Source organism: Pogona vitticeps, chromosome 2 (genome assembly GCF_051106095.1).
Source record: "Pogona vitticeps strain Pit_001003342236 chromosome 2, PviZW2.1, whole genome shotgun sequence".
NCBI classification, from domain to species: domain Eukaryota; kingdom Metazoa; phylum Chordata; class Lepidosauria; order Squamata; family Agamidae; genus Pogona; species Pogona vitticeps.
The window spans coordinates 67,250,323-67,274,931 of NC_135784.1; the positions used below are offsets into that span (position 1 = coordinate 67,250,323).

The following is a 24,609-nucleotide window of genomic DNA, read 5'->3' on the forward strand; positions in this document are numbered from 1 at the left end:
TCTGTAGATAGGTGCTTCATGAACCATTGTATCCTGTTTGTGTGGAACAGTAAAGGACATAAGTTGTATGCCGTTCATAGGTCCTCCTTTGAAGATGTGCTGCTGGATGTGGAGAGGTGGGCCGTAGGGTATGGCACTGTCAGGGTCAGCATGATAAGAATTACTGAATAGACCCTGTCCAATTAGGCCTTCCTTTTCCTGAAAAGTGATTGATTAAAGGTTTAACCATGACCTTATAATTGCCCAGATAGTAGCATGGAAGCTTTCAAGATTATGCCAAGCAAAAGGAAAAGAGGAAGACCAAATAAAACGTGGTTTGACAGCTGTGAGTTTGCCACAGCCAAACAGGGCTGTTTATGACAGGATGTTCTGGAGATCATCCATTGATAAAATCACCATGGGTTGGAACTGACTTGATGGCACATGGCAAGAGATCAAAAAATAATAAACATGCTCCTGCAGGAGTTGCCAGAGGCATCAGAGGACAACTGAGAACCCGAGAAAGGAACCACAAAAGAAAAGAAATCTAGAGATGATATTAATGTTGGTAAACCCAGTGAAGTCGTGTCAGCCCAGATTACCACATCTGACAATGTTCTGCACCTAAGAAACAACCCAGAGGTTATGACCAATTTTGCAAGCAAAGCTGCCGTTTATTCAATTTCTGATGGAAGACCTGAGGATTCAGTTCAGTGCACTGACCACTTTCAAGCACCAAGGTCTCGTGGCAAACCCAGTTGTTCTTCAGAACATTTAGAACAAAGGGGCTTGAGTGGTGGCCCCATGCCTGCTACTGACGTATCCGTGACAAGCATTGTTTTTCTCTTGGCAGAATATCCATATTAACAGAGCTTTCTGGTTAAGGTCAGGGTTGCTTCCCAGAAATCTTATACTCAGGAAAGGTTTATGGTATCAAAGTATATTCACAATCCAACTCTGAGAGTTAGAATGTTAATAAAACAGTCAAACAAAATAAATTAATATGACACAGCCAGATGAATCTACAATTTTAATGCAACACATATAATAAGACATTTTCTTGAGACCACCAATAACTTTTGCAACACTATGAACTTGGGGTGGTTTCATGGTGTTTTCCCCCAGTGCTGAAAGTCTATTATATGTTTATTGAAACCCCACAATCTTTGCCATGCAGCATTGCTATTACAGCAGATGCTGGACCATCTTGTGTTTTTCCCCCCATTTAATCAATCAAATTTTGCCATGGAAAAGATTTATTGTTAACTAAAATAAATCCTTGCATAAATATGGGCTGATTCACAAGGACATCTAACTTAGTCTCAAGAAACATGGTCAATTTTTAATCAGTTTCCTTAATCTAAACAATTCCTCTCATCCATTGCTAACAACTTAGCCGAACATATTATGACAATAAAAGTCGCTTTGTGTTTAAAAATGATACCCTCCTTGCATGAACTGTAATTATTAGGTTAAACGTTTTCTGTGGTGTGTTAGAAATGGGAACACATTTCTTGGACATTTCCACAATCCTGTACTTTTACCAATTTATGAGAAGAAATATAGGCCATTACAGATTGTGAATAGGGAAGAAAAACAAATCGTCATGGGTGAGTTCTCTTCTGATTGCTTTAGAAAGCATCCAGGTTCTTTCCACCAAACTTTCCCAGAACCTCTTTTGGTCTTTCTAAGCTGCTTCTATAAAAGCTGAGAAAAATCAAATGTGGAGAAATTTCTGTCTGGTACTCACCGCCAATTGCACCCCCACCTTCTGATCAAGGAGCTTTCTGTGAAGTGGTAAAGCAACTTTTACTGAGGTGCACTGGAGCCAAAAACAAGCCAGAAAGATATTTTCTTCTATGTCCCCATGCTCTTGAGCATGTTCGGGGCCATCATTTTCATTTACTGCTAGAATTAAAAGGGAGCTACTGTTCCCTGATTCAAATTAATCTCTAAGGAAGTGTAAGGCCTTACTTGGTTCATTGGAAAACCTTGCCTGCCATTGCCTCTACCTTTGTGTGTAAATTGCAGATGAAGTAAACTAGCAAGATGGACTGTCTCTTGTTGGCAAGGCTCATTATGAGACAGATCAACATTCAGTTGCTTGGATCACACTCATGAAGCTCACTCTTGGTGTAAATTTGTTCAACTCAGTTCCATGTCTGGAAAACACATAATGCCTTAACAGGCACAAAAGTAATGGAAATCCACATTTTTATATACCTATCAATGAACACTGAACAGCATGTTTGGAGCAGGCAGATAAGGTTAATGTCTCTGATTTGTTTAATCCCAATTTCTTTCCACTATATTTATCTAGAAATCTGCTAATTTAACCAAATTCCTATTAAAAGTAAGTCATGAAAGCTTATGACACATAAAACTTACTCTGATGGTTTTGTTGCAATAACAAAAAGTGATATATTATACAGTATTGAGAAGCGACTGATTTAATGGATATGAGATGGCATTTGATAGAAATATCTTGTCCTAAAAGAAAGGGGGGGGGAATCTGCAACCCTTCAATTAAAAAAGAAAGAAAAGAAAAAAGGAATGTTTTTATAAACCCTCAAAATGCTTTTTAAGGAATCTGCCATGTTTCAAATTCTTATTTGGACATTAAGAAGAAACAACCTTTGTGACTTCTTTGATCTGCAAATCTCCCTTAAGTCCTAGCACTTATGAAACCTTTCCAAAGTAAACAGATAAAAGGAAGATCAGAGCTGACACATACAGATCTGTACTGCTTTGACAACTCCTCCAGCCATTTCAGAGGAAGAAGTGACAAACAGATGCCTTGCTGTCACTGAGATGCTCTGTCAGAGTCTTGGCAGTGAAGATCATAAGTATCTCTAAGAAAATAAAGAAGCAACACAGAATGCTTTCTATTATTGTTTTGATAGTGCCCAAATAAACCTAATAAAGCAAAAAAAATTTTAAAAGACTACAGATGGTGTGTTTCATTCAGATAGATTCGCCTGTGTTCAAGATACTATGTGGTTTTAACCGGCTTTTATGAATTCCCATTTTCTGTTAGAGAAAACATTAAGATTTATAATTTTATAATCATAGATTTCTAACACTCCTTAGACATATAATTCAACAATGGCAACCTATGTATTACAAGGTCTGCCTCCTAAAACATATTTTTCTGATTGATATATTTCCAAACTAGAGCTTACAAGAATTTTCCATTCTAGTAATGAGTTCCTAATAGCCAAGGGTGATGCGCCCCTGGAAATAAGTGGGTAACTGGCAATTTCAAGGACTGAAAAAGTCCTTAGAAGAATACCCTTAACAAAAGTTTAATATGCTTACATGACTTGTTAGAATCAGCTGTTCTAGAGGGGGCTTTGGTATGAGCACAGGACTGTTTATTGTTTACAGTTCTGTCTATACAACTCTGGCTGCTTAGTTATTGCCATCAGCTTTATATAATTCCGCCTTCACTAATTTCCTGAATATCAGGATGGAACTATTCCTTATCTGGGGTGAAGATTTCTCAGCCCATCCATTAGGAGCTGGAGGAATCTGTCACATTTTTCGTGCTCAGAAGGGAAAAAGAAGTCCAGGTCAGTTCTTTTTCCCTATGTCAACGGACATGATCATTGACATTGTGTACTGTGTATTCTTCAAAGTAATTAAATGCAACACAAATTAAAATGATCTGTAAAGAAAGTTCAGCATAAATGATAATAAACTATAAAGAAAATCTGCTCTATCCACATGTAGCATACTCGTTACATAGGTGCTTTGGGTGAGAATAAGAACTAGGATAGAATTTTCATTCATGGAGGATTTCCCTATCTCTTTCTCACTCATAGATGGAAGGTTGTTTTTAATGTTTTTGTGTGGTTAGCCAATTTGTTTACAAGTCAACAACACAAAAAGTTTCCTGTCCTAGAGAGAATTGAACTGAAAGCTTGCTTGACATTTTAAATAAGCTCAAGCACCACCATCTGCCAAACATGTCCAGAGTAACAAATGCTGACATGCTTTAGTCACTTATGGCACTTCTCAATTGTAAGTGGCTTATTTAAAAATAGTTTTAATCCTCAGAAGTGATTTTGTTTGTGACCTAAAATGCTTATGGCCATGTTATTTGATTCCAGCAAATGCCTTTATTTTATTTAATAAATGCTGTAGACCTTTTTTTTAAAAAAAAAATGCATTCAAAGTCTTCACCACATCTCACTGCAAGTCACCTCTGATTGTCACCAGCTATGTATGTATGTATGAGTAAATGGATGCACACATATACAGGAAGTTAATTAAAACAGCAATATGATCTACTACTTCTCATGTAGAAAAGTCCATAATAAATAGTTTAGAATGACAATATATCATTATTTTGAACAGCTGGCCATGGAACTCACTGAGAAACCAGTCCTTGAGCATCTCACAAACCCTGAAAATCCTTTTAGGGTCAAGATAACTTGGAAACAACTTGATGGCATATAACAAGAAGAATATAATGTATTTATTATTGTCATCTAATTACCCAAGGAGATAACCGCTAGTCTTATTTTTTTCCTTTACAGATTGCTTATATCTTTCATGGAACTGACAATTTTGCCTGACATGTTGAAGTAACACTAGGACCTTGTTTCCTCCCTATATTTCTCAGTCACAGGTGTGAAGATGGGCCAAGGAATTATTCAATACGTGACATCACATCACATCACACACTGTTTCCACTACATGTTACTAGGAAGAAAGAATAACGAGTTATGGAGAGATGTCCACTCTGTGCTTCTTATAATATCTAGTTTTGCTCTTGAGGTTGCTAAATTCAGAATAAACCCTTTATTCCCAAACCTCATAGAATGTATGTCTATGTCATTTGCCACTGCAGCTAACAACTGAAAACACCAAAACCTGCTTCAATGAAATGTATAAAGCATATTTCCTCAGATGTAAATCTTTCCATGTTCAATAAGACTTACTCCCTAGGAAGTATATTTAGGATGTCAGCCACAATGTGGAAAAACAGCTAATGATATTTGGGAAGAAATAACTTGTAATTTGCTCTGATTATAGCTGGTTTGAATTTTTGAGCGTTGAACTTATATTTCTGTGACATTGCCTGACCATCTGCTCCTTTGTCCATATAATCACACCAGCATAAGAAGACAGTGAAGACTTTGGAGTCCCATGGATCTTTTCTGAAATGTTTGTTGTGTGATTCAAATGCCATATTATGCTCACAATTTGGCTGCTGGAAAAATGGGAATCCAGAGGCTTTGGATGAATGTCACAATGTCAGATTTGAATCCTAAAAGTTGATCAAGAGTTTTTTTTAACCCCATTCCACTCAAAGAGTAACAGAATACAATCCTTGGTCAAGAGTTTTATGATCTTGTGAAACTCAGGTTGCTAAGGCTGTGACTACACTGGCAAACCAGATCAGACCAATTCAGCTTTGCTGCAGGCTTGATTTACAGCCTATTTAATGCTTCTGTTTAGATTAGCTGTCCACTAGAGATGGGCACAAACCACCAGTTTGGTGGAACAAACAGTTCGGCACCCTGCTCCCTTCAGAGGAATGCCTTACTTAGAGGAGGCAGGGCAAGGAAGCCATGGGGCTACTTCCGAGTGGGTGCCCACCAGAGGGAGGAGGGCACCAAACTGCAGAACACCTGTTCAGACATCCGCTGAACCATCAAGAACTGCCAAGCTGGTGGCTTGTATCCATCTCTAGTTAGCACACAGAGACCATGGACTGTTTCACTGCCAGTGTCCACACTGGATCCTCTATCAGATGTGGCTCAAGCCCACAGTACACCATCTTTTGATCCTGCCTTCTGCCAATCTCCAGCTGTACATATACAATTTCCACAGTCAGCTACTGACCTAACCTAGATCTCAGCTCTCTTTTTCCCTCTTTCTCTTTTTTCCAGTTCATCTCTTCTTCCCCCATCCAACTTGACTAGAACACTAACAAAGGACTCTCTCTACCTGTCCACTTTCCAGCATGCTTCCTGCCGGATATATCCCTATTCAGAAATGTGTCATTAGCACTTTTTTCTCATTGCATTCTAACACTCACTCAATCACACCACACATTTCTCGTTCTCTCCAACTAATTGAGAAAACTATCCTTGTAGAAAAATGCCTCTATTTCAGCTTTATGTTTTCACCTTCCTCTTCCATTATCAAATAATATTCTCTATAACTATGTTGCCTGGATATATCTGTTTGTTAGAAGAGAAGGTTAGAAAGGAGGACCTGCCATCTAAGGCTGCTTCTTTGTCTTATTTATACAGAAGGGGGTACTCTGTGAGGAGAGGAGAGGAGAGGCTATCTTACTATCTTACTTACTATCTTACTTTCCTGCCCTGGCTTGCACCAGATTAAGGCTGCTGCTGACCAGTGTACAAGGAAAAGCAAAGTTGCAGCAGCATATAATTTCAATTTAAATAGTTTGCCTCACCCTCTCCTGGAAGGGTGGCATCAAGTGTGGCTAATCAGAAGTCTCCATTAGAAGCTGCATGACTCACTGCCACATTAACATTTGTGGTCGGAAAGGGAAGGAAGAATTAACATAAAAATGGCATGTGGCTGTAGATTTGGCTAAGGCCAAGGCACTTCATTATCGCTCTGCAGTTCACCACTGTTGTTCTTCCACTCTTCTTGGGGGGAACAGGCTTAAAGCATCCCTTCATTGTGTGGCTCTGGACTTCCACTGGTATAGTATAGTATCTATCTTCTTTCCAATTTTCCAGTTTTATCTCTGCTCACTTTTTCAAATTAATTTGTAAGGGGGAAAAAAAAGACAAAATATAGAAAACAAACAAAACCTTTTTTCAACTAATGTTAATGGTGACTAATTCCCACAATGAAACAAATGGAACAACTTTAAAGTTTCTTCTGGTGTAGGGAGGCCTGTCATTACACCAGGGAGTAAGCTTCATCAAGCTCAGTGGGACTTACTTCTGAGTAAACACGATTCAGGTTGCACTGGTATTTACAATTCATTTTAGCTGGAATGTGGCCATGATCTTATTCAATTGACAGCATGTTATGAAATTTTATTAAATGTTTCTAACAATATTTTAAGTGAACAAATCCAGAATAGCATACGGGGGGGGGGGGATGAAAAGCAATGCAAAAATATACAGTTTTGTGATCTCGTTGACAGCCACCGATGCTCAGAAATATGGGCTGACCTGTTTTCAATTGCTTTTTAAATAGAAGATTAATTTCGTAATCAGTGGGATATAGGATAACAAAAATTATTGACTGGCGCAGCCAAACCATAACCATAATGGCATTCTTATATAATTCTTGTTTTCTTTTAGGCTCCTGCATTCTCTAAGGCCCCTATATTTTGGAAAATAATTTAAACATTGCAAATCATAAAGTACAAATCATTTATTCATATCAAGTGGAAAGAAAGAAAAGAAACCAACACCCATACATAACATATCCAAGAGCATATGAATTATTTCCAGGGGTCTATCCTGGCTTTTTTTTTTTTTTTTGTTCTTAAGCCTAACAGTTTAACAACTAGTTCACACTTGCTGAGATGAGGTCACTTCTTATGTTGCAGAAATTGCTTTCTGAAGTGTGACAGAAACCATGAAAGAATATTTCCATTTCCAGAACTGAAGTACAGAGAGTCAAATTGTAGTGGTTTTGTGGTAGTGGTTTGAAGGACAGTGACACCTATTTGAACAGTGTTCAATATCAGCATGGAGCCTGTGTGTTACAGTCAGGGTTCCTAACTGAGGGAAAAGGGACACACACACATGTACAGATGTAATGGATTCAGTTTAATGTATATAAATTTGGGTGAGATCTGCTACCACAATTCCACTCTGGATAACTGCTCACAGAACTAGTGTTCTGGGAATAAGGTTTGAGACTGGAAGGTATGCAGATTATTTTAGATCACATTACTAAAAAGGCCCATGAGCAGCTTGTGGTCTGAAGAGGGGAAACGCCCCAAATAAAAATGGTGTGCTGCTATACTCCCTCATACTAAAACCATGAACCACTGAGAAAGTGGAGATAGATCATAAAGCCAACCTAAACATGCTCTTTTCCATGTGGCAGTGTCCTCTGAGGTACTTTCACCCCCAGAGAATTCATGAGCATATCTGTTTGTGTGAATGAGATCATTCATGACACTCTACATCTTAGTCTGTAGAACAGCCTAATTGTGAGGGTACAATTTGTATGTGAAGATGTTAGATAGATAGATAGATAGATAGATAGATAGATAGATAGATAGATAGATAGATAGATAGATAGATAGATAGATAGATATTGTTTTCTCTGTGTATAATATCCCACCCACTATGAAATCTAAAGTTAACAAAATCTTGTCTGAGGAACAGAATATCTGAATCTGACCTAAGCCAAATGTTGTTGATTGTTAATGACAGTAACTGAAAAAAATTACACAGCGAGGAGTGTTCCCATGAGCCTCTAACACTTATTCAAATTATTTCTTTGGTTTACCATTGCTTCCAGAGAGAAATAATGTGTGCCTTGAGATCAGAGTATTACTAACATAGAGAGGGTTTCGTTCCATTATGGAATGCAAAATGATTTTCTATGAAAATTATATTGGTTTATTATTTTTAAAATACTATAATTTGCAGTAAACTCAGTTTCCAGCTCGCTTCATCCAAGTACAGCTGAATTAGATTATTTCCTCTGACCTGAAATTACCTTTAAAAGTATCAGCTGCAAATTTTCCCTCCAACTGGAGAGTGTGCTGCTCCATTAGATTAGTTCTTCTTTTCTTTAAACAAAGTTTTTTTTTGAGAGTTGCAATAATAACTGCATTAGCAGCGGGAGTAGCACAACTCATACTTACCTTAGTAATTGGAGTCATTCCAAACTTTAGTTACCAGTTTAAAATATTTGCCGATAGCTATTAATTTGCTTCCTGAAATCCAAAAATCAGTGATTTTGCAAACATGTAATCTCCTCCACATGTTTTTAGGATTTGACTCCTAATATTGAGATCTCACTCTCTAGTCCTCTCCCATGCACCAGCAATGTTGAGAAATAAGTACAATAACAGTGATCATCATCATCATCACTTTAAGGCACGTATTTTCAGAACTTTCAGCTCAGTGGGGAATAGTGATCTGTTTAGGCACCAGGCTACAAGAGGTCACTCATATGCACAGTGGCTTGGGGGGAGAGATCACATCCTAATCATAAATACATGAATATTCCCCACATTCCTGTTTTTAAAAGGAAGTCAATCCAGTTAGTTTAGTTTCATTTCAAGTTCTCTGTATATAATCCAGGCATAAAGAGATAATATTTCTTGATGTTAACTCTACAAAAAAACACATCACATGAGACAATAACCTAGGTAAAATATAGCCTATGAATTGTTTAAATTTTCCTGTGCCTCCTTTAGATATTTTCAAAGCTGAATGCATTCAGCAATGAGACTTCCAAAGTCTGGAAATACAAAATGTTAAAATCTTAACTTTGAATGGTTCTTGATATATAGAAATAAAGAATTGCATATGATTAAGATAAAAATCTGTGTAATTTCTCTCTCAATCTCTCAATTTTTTCAAATCCGGAGTTCATTGCTTTGCATTTTTGCATCACTTTGCAATTTCATTTTCAAAAAGTAAACATTTCTCTCAATATCCATTTTTAATGCAACCTTGTCAAATATTTTAATATTTTCTTGTAAATTATTATATAATGTGTCCCCTTTGCTCTAATATATACATATTTTGTGTGCAATTTTTCTTTAAATATGGATTTGTGTACATATTTTTATTCAGAAAACTACACCACAAAATTCTGAAAAAGTATATGTGAATGAATAATGTGAAAATTGATCTAAAGAAGTAACCATGTTTGTCTGGGAGAGCATATCCGGACAAAATTAAAAACAGAGACAGAAAAGCAAAAATATTGTGCCGTCTTAAAGACTAACAGTTATATTTCAACGAAGCTGCTGCAAATACATCTATTTCCTCAGCAAGTGGATGTATCCACAAGAACTCACACTGAAATGTATGTTAGTCTTTAAGGTACCACAGTATTTTTGTTTTTGTGCTTTGTTTGTTTTCATTTTTTCTGCATATATTGATCCAGAAAGCACAGAACTGATGAGTTCTCATCAAAATCCATACTAACCCAAAGTCTTGCTTATTCCATGTAGGAGAATAAACTGTAACCGAATGACCCGTAAATGTGGCTTAATAATTTATAGCCATCAGTTTCAAACCAAGAAAGTGCATTCCAAAGGAACTGAATTCCAAGGGTGGTCCCATATTTTGATCCAAGTAGATGGGAAATACTAGATTCTAAACCCACAGTCCTCAACTGCGAGCTCCACGCTTGTCCCCTCACGACCTCAGAAATGCTACATACCATCAAGCGGTCTGGCGCCTGTAGCCTGTAACCTTCTGATGCCAAGGCACACTGAAGAAGTTTCAAAATGCAGGAGTCTTATATATATGTAAAAAGGTTTTTATTTTTTTGCTGCAACTGCATGGTGTTAGCCAAACAGATATGATAAAAGGAGAAATGTGCCTGCTCTAAATAAAGCACATTTCTTGTTATATGAAATGAACAAAATTACAAATAAGTTGATTCCTAAATCTCCGGAATGAGCAGTTCTTATCCTTTTCTAAGAGGGAGAATGAGTTGATTTTACGTAAACCCTTAATAGGCAATCTTCTAATAACAGCAAGACAGATTATGGCTAAAAGGTGGGAAATTATGCAAGGGGTATCTATCATAGCGTGGCATTCTACAGGAAAAACGAGCCGCCAAGCTGCTTGCAGCTAAAGGAATAAAAGACTTGGATTCTTTCACAGCAGATTAGCATCCTTTCATTGGTTATATGAATGGAACAGAAAATAAGGATATGGGATTTATTAGTCTTTATAACTTATTTAGGGTAAGACAATAATTTTCCTGGGAAAGCACCATCATATAGATTTTGTACATGACTTTGCCAAGGGGAATAGGGTGAGGGAGTTTGGGAGGGAGGGAAGGTATAGAATTATATGAATTTATGTCCTGGTTAATATTGTTAGTATTTATAATAAAAAAGAATCACATTTCTTGTTTGCCTCGCATAAGATTATGTTAAATTCACAGAATGTTTCCCATGCTAGTCTAACTTTCTGTATGTAGCATTCCCATAAATCCAGCTCACGCATAGGTAATCTCAGGCATGGTGTCTTCCCCATTTATTTAAATTTATTTGTAGGCTGTCATAAAGAGGAGGGATAAGCCAGATTTCTTTTTAAAAACGCCTTTGCAGTGATACATATGGCTAGAGCTCATCACTACTAGGCAGTGCTGCAAATGTTTCTGGCAAAGAAAATCCATTTCCTAACTTTCTCCCTACTACCCCACTGTTGCGAGCAGAATTCCCATCAGATTTCCCTTAGGTTAGCTAACTGAGGTGGTTTTTCACTTCTGGAAATATAAGGCTCAACATACATACAGTGGACTCTCGACTTACGGAATTAATCCGTATTGGAATGGTGGCTGCAGGTCGAAAAGTCTGCAGGTCGAGTCTCCATTGACCTACAATGCATTGAAAATCGATTAATCCCATAACTGGCCATTTTTGTTCCATTTTTGTTCCATTTTGGTTTTTTTCTGGTCTGTAGGTCGAACCTAAATTTTGCGGCCAGAGAAGTCTGTAACTCAAAAAGTCTGTAAGTCGAGCCGTCTGTAAGTCGAGGGTCCCCTGTAATGTGTCCCTTAGAGTACAATGGGGTACTCTAGGTAGCCACATGACATTTAAAGGGCTGCCAGAGGACAGTCCTCATCTAGAGACTATTCAGGCTGCTCCGATTTAGGAGACATATGGAGGGGGGAAGAGGTCTTGAAGCCCTTCACCTCCCATTAGCAGCACCATGGCAGTAAACCGAAGAGTGGGCAAGTGAGTCATTCTTCCCTGCTTGGGTTAGATGTATTATAACTCTGTTTCCATTTTGAAAATAATTTCTAATTTCGCAACCATGTATAAATTAGCATAAGGAATTCTATGCAAGTCTTATTTCCTCCATGTTGGCATTGTCTTGTCTTTCTTTTGGGTGATGTTTCAGTGCCCACTCTGGCTATCCTGAAGATACCGTGCAAAATTTACAGTGTCTACCATATTCCAGATTTTGTTAAGAAGCGATAAATCTTTCCAGGACAGGGAGAAATGATAAGCAGATATACTTCATGGTTGGCTTAGATTCTTCAGTAAGGAATAACAAGTCCTGCCTTGCTTATGTATGCATTCATGTTTTTTTTTAAATTAAAACAGAAACAATGAAAAAAATAGACCTGAAATTCTGCTGTGCCAACATATGAGCAACACAGACATAAAGTGAGGTGGGTTGTCTTGGGGACTACGGATTCATATTCCATACAAGTTCACTTACGGTATATACAGTACCTTATATATTATACACGCTACATTTATCTAACAATGCTGATGCCTATGTAGCCATTTTGATGTTGCTCCAAATCCCCAATAGAAAGCTATAAAAGCCTTGATCAGTGAGCTGCTTTAAGGGACTATTAAACAAACAAAATGGTTGTATAATGCCATGGGATCACAATAACTAGGTCTGTATACATTCAGAAGCCACAATGATGCTGCACTCAAACTATCTTTGAACTCTACATCCTGAGGATCAGTAGCAAGGTTGTGTCATAGATATGTCTCCACCTTAGAGGGTTCTCTGATGGGAGTGACTATTCTGATAAGCAATTCAGTACAGTTTTGGTAAGTATGTAGAAATCTAGTCTCCTGGCAATTTGTGAAATATTTTATTTTAATTTATTTTTAAAATATTTACTGCACATCCCACAATATATCAAAAAATCTTAAGGCAGATCACAGATAGTATGACAATTTCAGACAATTTCAAATGACTTTAAACTATTTAAATAATTTATGACATCACCCATTGTGTCAAAAACTCCATACACAACTCTAAAAGTGTTGATGAAGGGGCAGTTGGGCCTCCACCGCGAGGATAATCCACAATGGAGGTGCCATATCATAGAAGACCCTCTCCTGCATTCCTACATAATGTATTGCTTCATTAGTGGAACATAGTGGAATTGGAATTAGAATTAAAATTACAATAAATTTAATTAAGAACACAAATCAGCTACCCGAAGGCTTGTAATTTGGAACTAGCTATTAAATGTTCATGTGCTTCCCACTAATCCAGATGGAAATTCTGTGTCTCAATTTGTGGTCATAGGGCATGAATCAGGAACTTTAATTTTAATTTTGAAGTACCACATAATCCTCATATGTCAACAGCATACATCTTCCTTTCCTTAAAAGTTTTATTAGTGGAGCTCTGGTGAACAGGACTGCATGGAAGCTTCCTGTAGTGAGCTACAGTTATGTATGTTTGCCCGGTTTTTTCAAACGCATGAATACCAATCTTTAAATAGTGAACATTTTCACATGATGAGGCTAACTGCAAGAGCTAAAAGTGCTTGGTGTTGGTGTTTCACAAGCAATTCTATGGGGGAGAAAAGTACTTACTTGAAACAATCGTCACAATCAATATTGCCTGTGGTCTCCTTGATTGTGCGTTCAGAAACAAAGGCTGGATATTCAGTGTCACAAGGTTCTAGGGTTTGTTTCAATCTCTGAGCTAGAGCAAATAAAAATAAGAGATTGATTGCATTTGATAATAACTTCACTCAAAGTTCTGCAGTGTGAAATACTACATAATGTGCTTTAAAAGGGGATAAAAAACATCACTCTGCTTCTGCCACCCTGTGATTTATGGAGGTAATGCATACAGTTTAGTTTATAATTAAGTGGTCCATTTATAAAGAGGATGTATTTTTTCTAAGGTAAGGCTTATCTGCTCCAGATGTTTTGGAGTAGAGCTTCCATCAGTTCCAGCCAGATTATCTTCCAAAACATCTGGAAGGTACTAAGTTGCCCTTCTTTGTTCTAAGGGATGCTATAATTGAATAGATATTTGCTGTTTGTTCTTTGCTAAAGCAGCGCTACCTTCAGTTTCCATGTAACCAACAATCAAGGTATAAACACTTTTCTGCACAAGTCTTAGCTCCTTATGCATGAAGAAATATTGATTTTAACACACCCTCTACAAAAGCACAGCTGTAGCAGAATATGTCAATACAACAAGTGTTATAGAGTACATCAACAGTACCTGGTCACCTATGTTGAATCATATTTGCTGGAGTAGCTACACGTATCAATCATCTGAACTCCCAGTTTAGTTATAGTTAGCGCAGACCCACGGAAATAAGTTGGATCAGCTAGTTAAGATTAAAATGCTAGTGATTTCACTAATGACTGCTCTATGCAAAGCTGATTTTGGATCTAACACAACATTGCTTTAGTTAATGGGAGAGGGAAACTCCTACAACTTCTTTTTTTTCATGAAAACATGATAGTTGGTGTGAACAAACATATTGCCATGTCTACCTATTTCATTGCATTTAGTAATTGCATACCTGCTACCTAACACTTAGCTAGGGAGCACCTGATACCAAAGCATTGTTAAAGCTAAGCAAGTATTGACCCTAAATTTGATCTGGACCTAAAAGAGCCATCTCGGTTATTTTGTTTTTTTTCCAAGTAGGATGGAAACAAAATAAATGAATACCGGTAAGATACTTCTAGGGAAAAACTAAACAGATCAGGCTATAATGTATGGTCTGTTTAGTAAATATATCTGATTGACCCGTCTCATCATTAGGACAAGTGAAGGAGAGTTTAGCGTCCTAGCATTTTGAACCTGCTCTCTTTAATGTCTGCTACCAAACTCCTGTGTGACTGCCAGCTCACCAAGTTCTAAACTGTAATGATCCCTTTCTAGTGATCAGGATGAGGGAGCATTTTCCAGCCTCCTAGTAATTAAAGAAAGGGGCAGGTGAAGTATATAATTACATGTTCTGCTTCCAGCTATAATGTGAACGAATATCCCTCAAATGCAGTATCTTTATCTAGTGAGGTAATGGTAAACCTTTGCCCTTCAGGAAGGCAGGCTATGAGCTAATAATACAGTTACAGCTGTAATACACATTTATCTCTATTTCCCTTCCTTCTTTCCCTTTCTTCTTCTTTTTTTTTTTTTTAAGGGAAAGAGCCACAGATTTAAAAAGCCACTTCACTGGATAGTGTGACACAGGGCATGTTATTTCTAAGGGTCACATGAGGACATCACCGTTGTATCAGTATTAGCCTCAATCCAGGAAGCCAGGAGAGCAGCTGAGCATGATGTATGCTTTCTACCTTTTCCCTGAAAGACTTTTAGAAGGAGAAATACCAGTGAAACAGAAAAGATGACGATAAGAAAAGGTGAAAGGTAACAGTGGAAAATGTATGGGTAGCAGGCTGCACGGAGCCCTGGAGCTCCCGCCTCTCTTCCAGAGGGAGTTTTTTTTCTCTTTCAACCAAAATTTTAGAACCGTTTTTTTTCTCTTATAAACAAAATAAGAGAACCACATTTAAAGGGGCCTCCGGGGGTGAGATTCTCCATTTAACAGTTATTTTGCACTCCTCACCTCAAAATGGTAAAAATAGCTTTATTCTGAAGCTGCAGGTGACTTGTGGGTGGGGCAGGTACATTCCACCCCCAAACCCTCCCACCTCTGTTCTTGGGAAAGGCAGCATACCTCACATCTTATTAGAATATATCTTTGAAAGCAGGGATTGGGTGACCCTGTGTCAGAACAGGGACTGAGATTTTTTAAATTCTTAATGACAGTGCACTGTCATGCAATACTTTAGCCAAAGGGCACGCCGGGTGTTAAATGTCACACTATAATCTCACGGCACTTTTTGAAAACCTCATGACACCTTTAAAGCAAGGCTACCATAAGAGCAAGACTACATTCTTCATGATTTTACTATTCTTGAATGGCTGGCTACAGTCAGTTCATGTCATAAGAGTTCACAGAATCCTGAATGTAGATTGGAAAATGGCACATGTATGGCAGGCTTCCATTCTCATGGAAATAAGTGGTGTACAAGCAGGTATTGTATCTTTTGGAATGCTGTCTTCTGTTTATACTCTCGCAAAGCAAGACTGTATTTGTTAACATTCACACATATATAAATTATGCTTACCCTTTGCTGTTAGATCGGAATGCCACCAACTGCATAGATTAAATTCAACCAGAAACCTAAATCACAAGAGAACATATGTATCATATGATTACATCTGGTATGTGATTACATCACAGGATTTGTGGTCAACAATAAAATTCTTTTTCTTCTAGTCAAAGACAGACATCAAATTTAGGTCAAGGCGACTTCCTATTTTCTACAGCTGTTAGTTTTCTGTCAACTGACTCCATCTTGAAATTCCACATTTCACTGACATTGATATTCCATAATTCCATTACAAGATCTTTATATATGCAACAATTTTGATATGAAAGTCTTCATAAAGCTTCCAGGGCAGAGTAGCCTGCAAGAATGCAATTGATGAATAACATGTCCAGTAAATTCCTCAGGATACAGGGGCTGAAATCCTGTTGGGCAGTTACGCAAAAAGCTTTTGGAAAGCTTTGTGCGTAATTTATGGAAGTGGATTCCTATTAAGTTAAGAAATCTCCACAGGCATCATCTGCTGCATGCTGACTTGCAATAAATGTTTATGGAGATTTCTTAATTTATGGCTTCCAAGAGTTATACCTCTTGTGTAACTGCACAAGAAGACTTCAGCCAGTATATTTTAATTCTCTAATTTAAAATCCCGTAGGGCCCTAAATTCCATTGCTACTTTTATGGAATTATTTTCATTCTAGGTTTCTGAATGATATGACATCATTACTCATTTTCTTGCACTGGCTAGTTGCAAAATTATCTGCATCTTTCCTATTTAAAAAATGATACATTTTATGTTTGGTGCTATTCGTTATCTTCAGTGGATGTATTTGTGAAATCTATAAATCAAGTTTCCAAAATTAAAGAAAAAAAACAATAGTTTGCAAAAGGTTCCATTTTTGAAATACAGTTGCTATAGCCAATGAAATAAAAGAAAATAATGCCTTATTTGTATCATGGAAGGAAATACATTTTTCCTGCTTCTTAATATGTAAATTTAATGTAATTTAAAGATTAAGCTCCACTTAACCTTAGGAGTCACTGAATTTGTAAGTTTCATTTGCAATAAAAGCACAGCTCAGCCACACAAACAGAGCTTTCCACTTCCTAAGGGGGGGGGGGGGAAACTATATGAATGCTACTATCTGTCTGTAAAAAGCATCTTGCAGTAGGTCAAATATTTCACAGTGATCCCTCTTGCCTCTCCTTCACACACACTTAATAAACTCCAGCAGAAATGCTAGTGTCCATTTCTGCTTTCTAAGTGGGATCCAACTTTGTATAAAGAATGATCATTTTCAAGTGCTTCACTCATTTCAATTTTCAATGCTATTCAAGAATGACCCAAATTTATCCTCATCTCAGGAGCATGGCTAGATGTCTTGTGAGCTTTTGAGTGTGCCAAGCTTCGGTTGTTAAATTCAGAACAACCAAAGATCCTCTGACAAATAATATTCACAGAACAGCCCACCCAAGCAGTGCTGGAAACATAACTGAAGATTCATATTAGACTTAACTGCAACCACAACAATAAATCTAGGTTTTAGTCCTATATCCACTAGCTTAGGATCTAGAGCCACTGAAAACAGATATCAGAGTGACCACATACAAGACTGTGCTCTCGGTTTCTATTCTGGGAACTATTATGCTGCTGAAACAGAAGCCTTTAAACCCTTCCTATTAGACACAGGAGATATGAATATAATATATGTGTGAATTTATAATGAAAAAGAATTCAGTGTGAACGGTACAAATAATCTTTAGCTTTTAATAAGTTTTACTTACAAGACAAGTTCAGTCACAATCCACTTAACTGCAGCAAAGAAGGTTTTATATGGCTGGGGAGAAGGGATTTGTTTAAATCAAAACATGAGGATGCACAGTATTTATAAACAATGTGATGAATTACTTAACACAATTTCAAGCATACAGAAAGAGACTTTCAACTGTCAGTATTATAGCTTCATGATTCTACTTTCATACTCAGTTTTGTTCCTGATACATACTCGACAGATGAAATTATCCATGGGCAAAATCCTGCTTGTGTAACTTGGAGCCATATAATCTGGATCAGGCCAAGGAAGCAATTGTTTTGAAGTAATTTAAAGCTTCCTATCTTCCTCCTTTTAGGTTCCATGCCTCACTAGGGCTCCCTTTTATTCTGAGGAGGCCTTTGTGAGCTTTGGTACGGCCCAGGGCAGGAGAGCCTTTGAAAGCAAAAAAATAACAGCCAGATTGCACTGGCAGTCCTGAATCTTGTGGCAACAATTTTCTTTACTATCAAGGCTCCCCTCCCCCACCCTGGGGCTCCAAATGCCACCCCAGGTCAAAGGGAAGGCCAGCAAACCCCAAATATTTCTTTTCTAAAATCTAAATTCTTATATAAAATAAATAAATGAAAACAAATTCTTCCTTCAACTGGCGTTTTATTCATGCCTCCAGGAAACAGAGGAAATTCTTCCACCCAGGAGAGGTAGATTCTGGAGCTAACCCTGTACACGCCAAAGAATATTAATCTGGGCTTATTGTACAAATCTTTATTTCGTTTTCCCAAGTTGCTGGGGGTACAAACCTATTCTTCTGACTCTGCAAAGGTTTGCAGTTTATTCAAATTCTGTTCTTATTCTATACAAGATTAATCGTCGTACTAAAGTTTACAGTTCTTAAATCATTTATTGCTTATTGTTGCAAAACAATCTGAACATTTTGTGCTGCGTAAGTGTTGCATTTTAGATTGTAAAAATTAGAATAATAAAAAAAGGAAGCTTGCCTTCCAATATCACATATGAACGGTAGCCCTGATCTTGCAGAAAAGCCAGACTTATAGTGAGGTTGTCATTGTAAGAGTAATGAAGGTAAGTTTGGAGGAAGAGTTCTTAATACAGGTCCACAGTTAAATGAATCTAGTGTTCACTTTCCAGTGGATTAACAAACAGTGAACCTGTAGGCTATTGAAATTCCCCTCATAATTTAAAATATAGCAAGTGTTTATAGGTAATTTACAAACTCCAACAAGCAGGTGTTCAGAACAGACAAACATGCTGACTAAGCTTTAGCATTAGTGTGGGCTAATGAGATGAAGAAGAAAATTGCTACTGTAGACTATTCTTAAGCGGCAAAAGGGGAACACATTGCATTTGTTTCTTTCAAAGTCAAACCATTTCTATTATGATGTGAAATAATGCTGAAAGGAAATTCCCGTAAGGCTTACAGACTAATATAATGGTGCCTGAGAAGTCTTATAACATACAGGGGGATCATATGACATTAATGTACACACACACAACTTTATCATATAACACTGGTGTACCGGTGTGCACATTTATGTTGTGTTTCTTTGTATGGCTTACACTGCAATCTACAAACTGATCTGTGGGAAACTGACATTTACTTATAAGTAAATAGAAAAAGCATTGCATTTTCGTGAAGAGGTGTTCATAATCAGTTGTAAGATACTTACATCGAGTAAACTATGGGCACCATCACTGCTTTCCTTGGTTGTTTTACACATGGCTTGGTAGTCATAAAGTGTGATTCTATGGGGGGAAAACAAAGGAAACTGCTTGATATAGATGAAGAAAACATCTCAGAGAACAGCAGGAGAAATACAACAAGATTTGCCCACAAGGCAACTAGAATGTTATTTGTTAATTTTTTTAAAGGAGTGGTTGCACTAAGAAAAATTAACACATTTTGAAAAGATTTTATAAGGCTGTGAGAAGTAATGATACACAAATTGGGAAAGCAATACAAAAAATGACAAGCAAGATAAGCAACAGAAGGAAAGGGAAAGAATGTATTCAGTTTGATGCTCGAAGGAAAATCCACTCTTTGGCTGCAAATGGAGGGCAATTAAACCACTATGCCAAGATCCAACTGACTTCAATGGTAGAGAAACATAACAAAATCAATAAGACAAGCATGTTTCACGTCAGCTTGATCATAGCCTTATATATTTTAATAAGTGTTCTCATGCTAAGACAGCCAGTGAGGTATAATGGTCAGAGAGTTGTACAAAGACTCAGGAAACCTGGGTTCAATTCCCTGCTTGGTCATAGGAATTCACTGGGGGTAGTAAAGATAAACCACTCCTTCAATATTTCACATATCCTGAAAATGCAGTTAGAGTCACTATGCTTCAGAAGTGTTAACACTTAATAGTACATGACACATATTGATAACTGAAAAGACAGGATATTTTTCTAGACTTCAGAGGCATAGGTGACTGAAACTCAGTAACGCAGTGATGGTCAAACGAGTTCAGTTTATTTCATCCAATGCACATATATCATTCTACAGTTCCACAAAATTTACACTTCCATTGGCCTGTTGAACAAGTGTCTCTTCAAATTGGGAGAGGCCATGCTGCACCCCCAGCCTCCAGGCTAAACTTGCATCTGTGCAACATGGAATACTGAAAGGTTATTTTATGTTAGGTGAGATGAATAAAACAAATGTACACTAAGTTAGCCACCAGGCAATGAAGGAAATAGGTTTAAATCTTTGTCCATGAACTCTCACGACAAGTTGAGTAACATTTTACCGACACATAGTGAGGTCCAAGCATAGAACTCATTTGAAATGTTAATGGTCCACTGAACAGAGTGGTGGTTATGAATATGGATGATTCAACTCTAAACCATATAAAGTTCATATTGTACAAAGTGCTACAGATTTTTTTGTTAATGAAGCACTTGATAGAAACATGATGAATTTCTTCATATTTCAAACATTTTGTTTATAGTCAAGAAGCATCAAATAATTCAGCAGAAAAAAATTGAGCACAATTGTTCTTCCAAGTGCATCTTTATGATTTTGATGCCAGGTTTGTTTAACGATTCTAGATGAAGTGAATGGAACACAGAAGTAAATTGGATTGGTACACAGTTAACAAACATTCTAGAGTCTGGTTGCAGCATATGAAGTTTGTTCAAATCAATGTGTTTTGTCAGTCTACATTATTGATAGGTAGTCTATAGGTGGATTTGAACATAAACAGAAGTCAGGTACTGAAAGTACAGGTTTTAAAAATCAGTGGGCTTGTGCAATAATAGACTACTAAAAAAGGAATAGAGGATAAAGGGAATCATCTCATTGGAAAGTGTTCTATAAATCTACAGGTGGATGCTTTGCCGTTTTTTCAAACTGCAGATAATACTCATAATAAAAATGTGGTCCAGGAAGGAAAATATGGGAAAAGCGTATTAGTCTAACATCAACAGATCCTCATGGAGGGAGAACAAATCTTAAGGGAAAATGTGTACCACATTTCCTTTAAAAGCCTGGATTTGCATTCTGCATTTTTTAAACCAAAAAATCAGTCATTACCACATCATATGTGGCATGATTCATTCAAAATTAAACAATTCTAATCTCCTTTAATTTCAGTGTGTGTGTGTGTGGGGGGAATATAAATGTACGTAACTACTTAGTCATTTAAAAATAAATTAAATTACTGTTTTTCTCCAGTCTGATGGTTTGTAGCTAAGTTAGAATGTGAAATGAACTCAAATGTAGCTATAAACTATTAACCATCAAGACACTGCTGAAGTGGCTTAAATCTATGGCTGCAGAGCCAGAGGCTGGGAGTTCAATACCCCACTGTGCTTCCTTAAGAGGGGCTGGACGCAGTGATCCATAGGGTCCCTTCCAGCTTTGCAATTCAAAGGTTATTAAAGGTTATAAAATATTATTCATTGTCACCACTTCCTGGCAACAAAAATAAAAACAAAAGTATTCTGGGCTTTTTTTTGCCCAGAAGATGGAAGGATTCCAGTAAGCACCCATTCTCTCCAAGATTTAACACTGGCTAATATAAGACTATACCCATCTTTTTCATGTATTGGCCTATTTCACTACTCACTGAAAGCCCTTTTGATGTTCACTAAGAAGAATTGAAATAGCACTCATAATAAACATACAGCTTAGTGGCAGCAGTATTCTTCAACTTGGAGTGATATAGGTGAATGGTTCCCCTGGAAACCTTAGACAACCCAGGTCTTTTTGCAATTCCCAGAAACCCTTGCCAGCAGAGCTGGTGGTGAAAAGGCTTCTGGGAATTGCAGTCCAAGAACATCTATCTGTCAAGTTTCTTGCTCTCAGGAATAAATAAACCCTTGCAAGCCAAGATGAAAAGAGGAAAGTTTATGTTGGTGTTCAGCTTCCTCTCCTGCCATGAACAAAGGGTCCAGGACTCACTGCAGTACAGGAGTGTATTCAGAACACAGGCTCTATAGACCTGGACCCTGGTACATGCAGTCAGCTTCTTATTAAGCCATACTCTCTTTGTAAGTCTAGAGAACGTAGTAGCTGCTTTGCCAATGCATTTATCCAGCTCAACATCTAGGGAGAGAGTATCAGAGATTATCGAGCCAACGGTACACAAAATCATGAGCAACCTCCAGTTCTTGTGTAGAGATAGTAATAGAGGGAGGTAAGTGTTTTCTTCAGGCTGATTGTTAATCCAGTGTCTTGGCAGGCCTTACTAAAACGATTCATAAATTGTTGGAGCTCTTCGGCAGAATGGGCAACAACAGCTGCATTATCAGCAAAGAAGTCCCGCGTGCATTTCAGCTGGACTTTGGTCTTCACTCTCAGTCTAGAGATATTAATGAGCTCTCTATCTGATCTAATCCGGAGACAGACACCTTATAGTTCCAAGAGTGTGCTTCAGCATGACAGGAAAAACAAACAAACAGTTGGTGCGAGGACACAGTCCTGTTTCTCTCCGCTTTGGATGTCAAAGGGATCTCATGTTGAGCCATCAAAAATTACAGTGCCCTTCATTTCCTCATGAAAGGACCTGATGATGTTAAGGAGTCGAGGTGGACATCCAATCTTGGGAAGTATTATAAAAATGCTATCCCTGCTAACTAAATCAAAGGCCTTTGTAAGATCTATGAAGGCCACAAAGAGTGGCTGCTGTTCCCTACATTTCTCCTGCAACTGTCTGAGGGAAAATATCACGTCAACTATTAGCTCAAAATCCACACTGTGATTCTGGATAGACTGTCTGCACGCACTTGGAGCCTCTTCAGCACAACACAGGCAAGCAGCTTCCCTACAACACTGAGAAGAGAGATGCCACGATAGTTATTGCAGTCGCCCCTGTCTTCTTTGTTCTTACACAATGTGATGATGCCTGAATCCTTCATGTACTGTGGTACCCCACCTTCCCTCCAGCAAAGATGAAAGATTTCATTCAGCTAAGTGGTGATGATCTTTTTACAACACTTCAGCATTTCAATAGGAATGCTATCTTTTCCAGGTGGCTTGCCAGAGGTGAAGGAATCCAAGGCTTCTTTTATTTCTGCTAAAGTTGGTTCGCTGTCCAACTCTTCCAAGGCAAGCAGGCACCCCATGTTATTTAATGCCTCTTCTATTACTACATTCTCTCTAGAATATAGCTCAGAGTAGTGCTGCACCCAGCGTTCCATCTGCTGTGTTCAGTCCTGGATGATCACATCTGTGGCAGACTTCAACAGCAGATTTCTCCTGTATTGTACCTAAAGTCTGCTTGATACTTTCATACTTTCTCTTGATGTTACCCGTGTCCATTGATGTCTGTATCTGAAAGCAGAGCTGAAGCCAATAATTGTTAGAACATCTCCTGGAAGTCTGTTGGACTTGTTATGAGCAAGACAAAAAGCCTGCAAGTTGTACTCACCAGGACAGGCTTTGTATGCTGCTAGAGCTCTCCTCTTTTCCTCGATGGCTGGCATCAACTCCTTCAAATGGGCTCCAAACCAGTCTGCTGTCTTTTTAGTCTTCTTGTCAAATGTGGACAAGGCGGTGTTATAAACAGTGTTCTTGAAATGTTCCCATCATTCAGGTGCATTTGTAACAGCCGGAAGAGTTTTCTCACATGCTTGGGCAAATTCCTCCACTTTTCTCTAACCGTGAGACTTGCTGATAATGCGTGGTCTTCCTTCCTTTTTCATTTGATACAATCTCTTTATACGCAGTTTGACTCCACTACACACCAGAGAATGATCAGTATCGCAATTAGCACCCTGATAACTGCGTGTGATCGTAATACTAGGAAGGCTAGAGTGTCTAGTGAAGATCAAATTGAGCTGATGGCAATGCTTCAATGTCCATATATTCTCATTTTTTAAAAAGCAGGAGGACATGGTAGAAGTTGTTGTTATACATACAACTATTTGCCTCCCAGTTTTCTGCTGTTCTCTCTCTCTACGCAAGAGAAGGATAAATGATAAGGCAATTCTTAAGGGATCAGAAGAACAAACAGAGAGGTCAGAACAACATTGCCTAGATATTTATTTTTAAATTTCCAAAACAAAACTAAATACAAAAAAAAAACCTTACTAATACAATCTAAACCACAGTGCTCCCCCATATGTATGGGACCCTTTGGAACAATACTTTTAATACGAAGCTCCTTTTCAAAATTGTATTCATTGTTGTTTAGAGGCTTTCCCCTTTCCTTTCACTAATACAAATTCAACAAATCTACCCCAAATAGCACAAAAATATCTAGACCAAAGGTCTACTCTGGGCAGTTTAAAATTTAAAAACAATAAAACCAAAAATATATATTATAGATCCAA

The 24,609-nt window shown here is 37.7% G+C and overlaps 1 protein-coding gene across 5 annotated transcripts in view; it reads right to left on the reverse strand.

The window, feature by feature from the left end:
* Positions 1-24,609, reverse strand: part of CACNA2D3 (calcium voltage-gated channel auxiliary subunit alpha2delta 3) — a 648,666-nt gene that overhangs the window by 12,148 nt on the left and 611,909 nt on the right. For all 5 annotated transcript variants that reach the window (XM_072989633.2, XM_072989631.2, XM_072989630.2 and 2 more), the window contains 4 exons: positions 19,500-19,575; positions 17,825-17,877; positions 16,058-16,113; positions 13,490-13,601 (listed from right to left, as the gene is read on the reverse strand). In XM_072989633.2, coding sequence (XP_072845734.2) covers positions 13,490-13,601; positions 16,058-16,113; positions 17,825-17,877; positions 19,500-19,575 — 297 coding nt within the window. The remainder of the gene's footprint in view (positions 1-13,489; positions 13,602-16,057; positions 16,114-17,824; positions 17,878-19,499; positions 19,576-24,609) is intronic.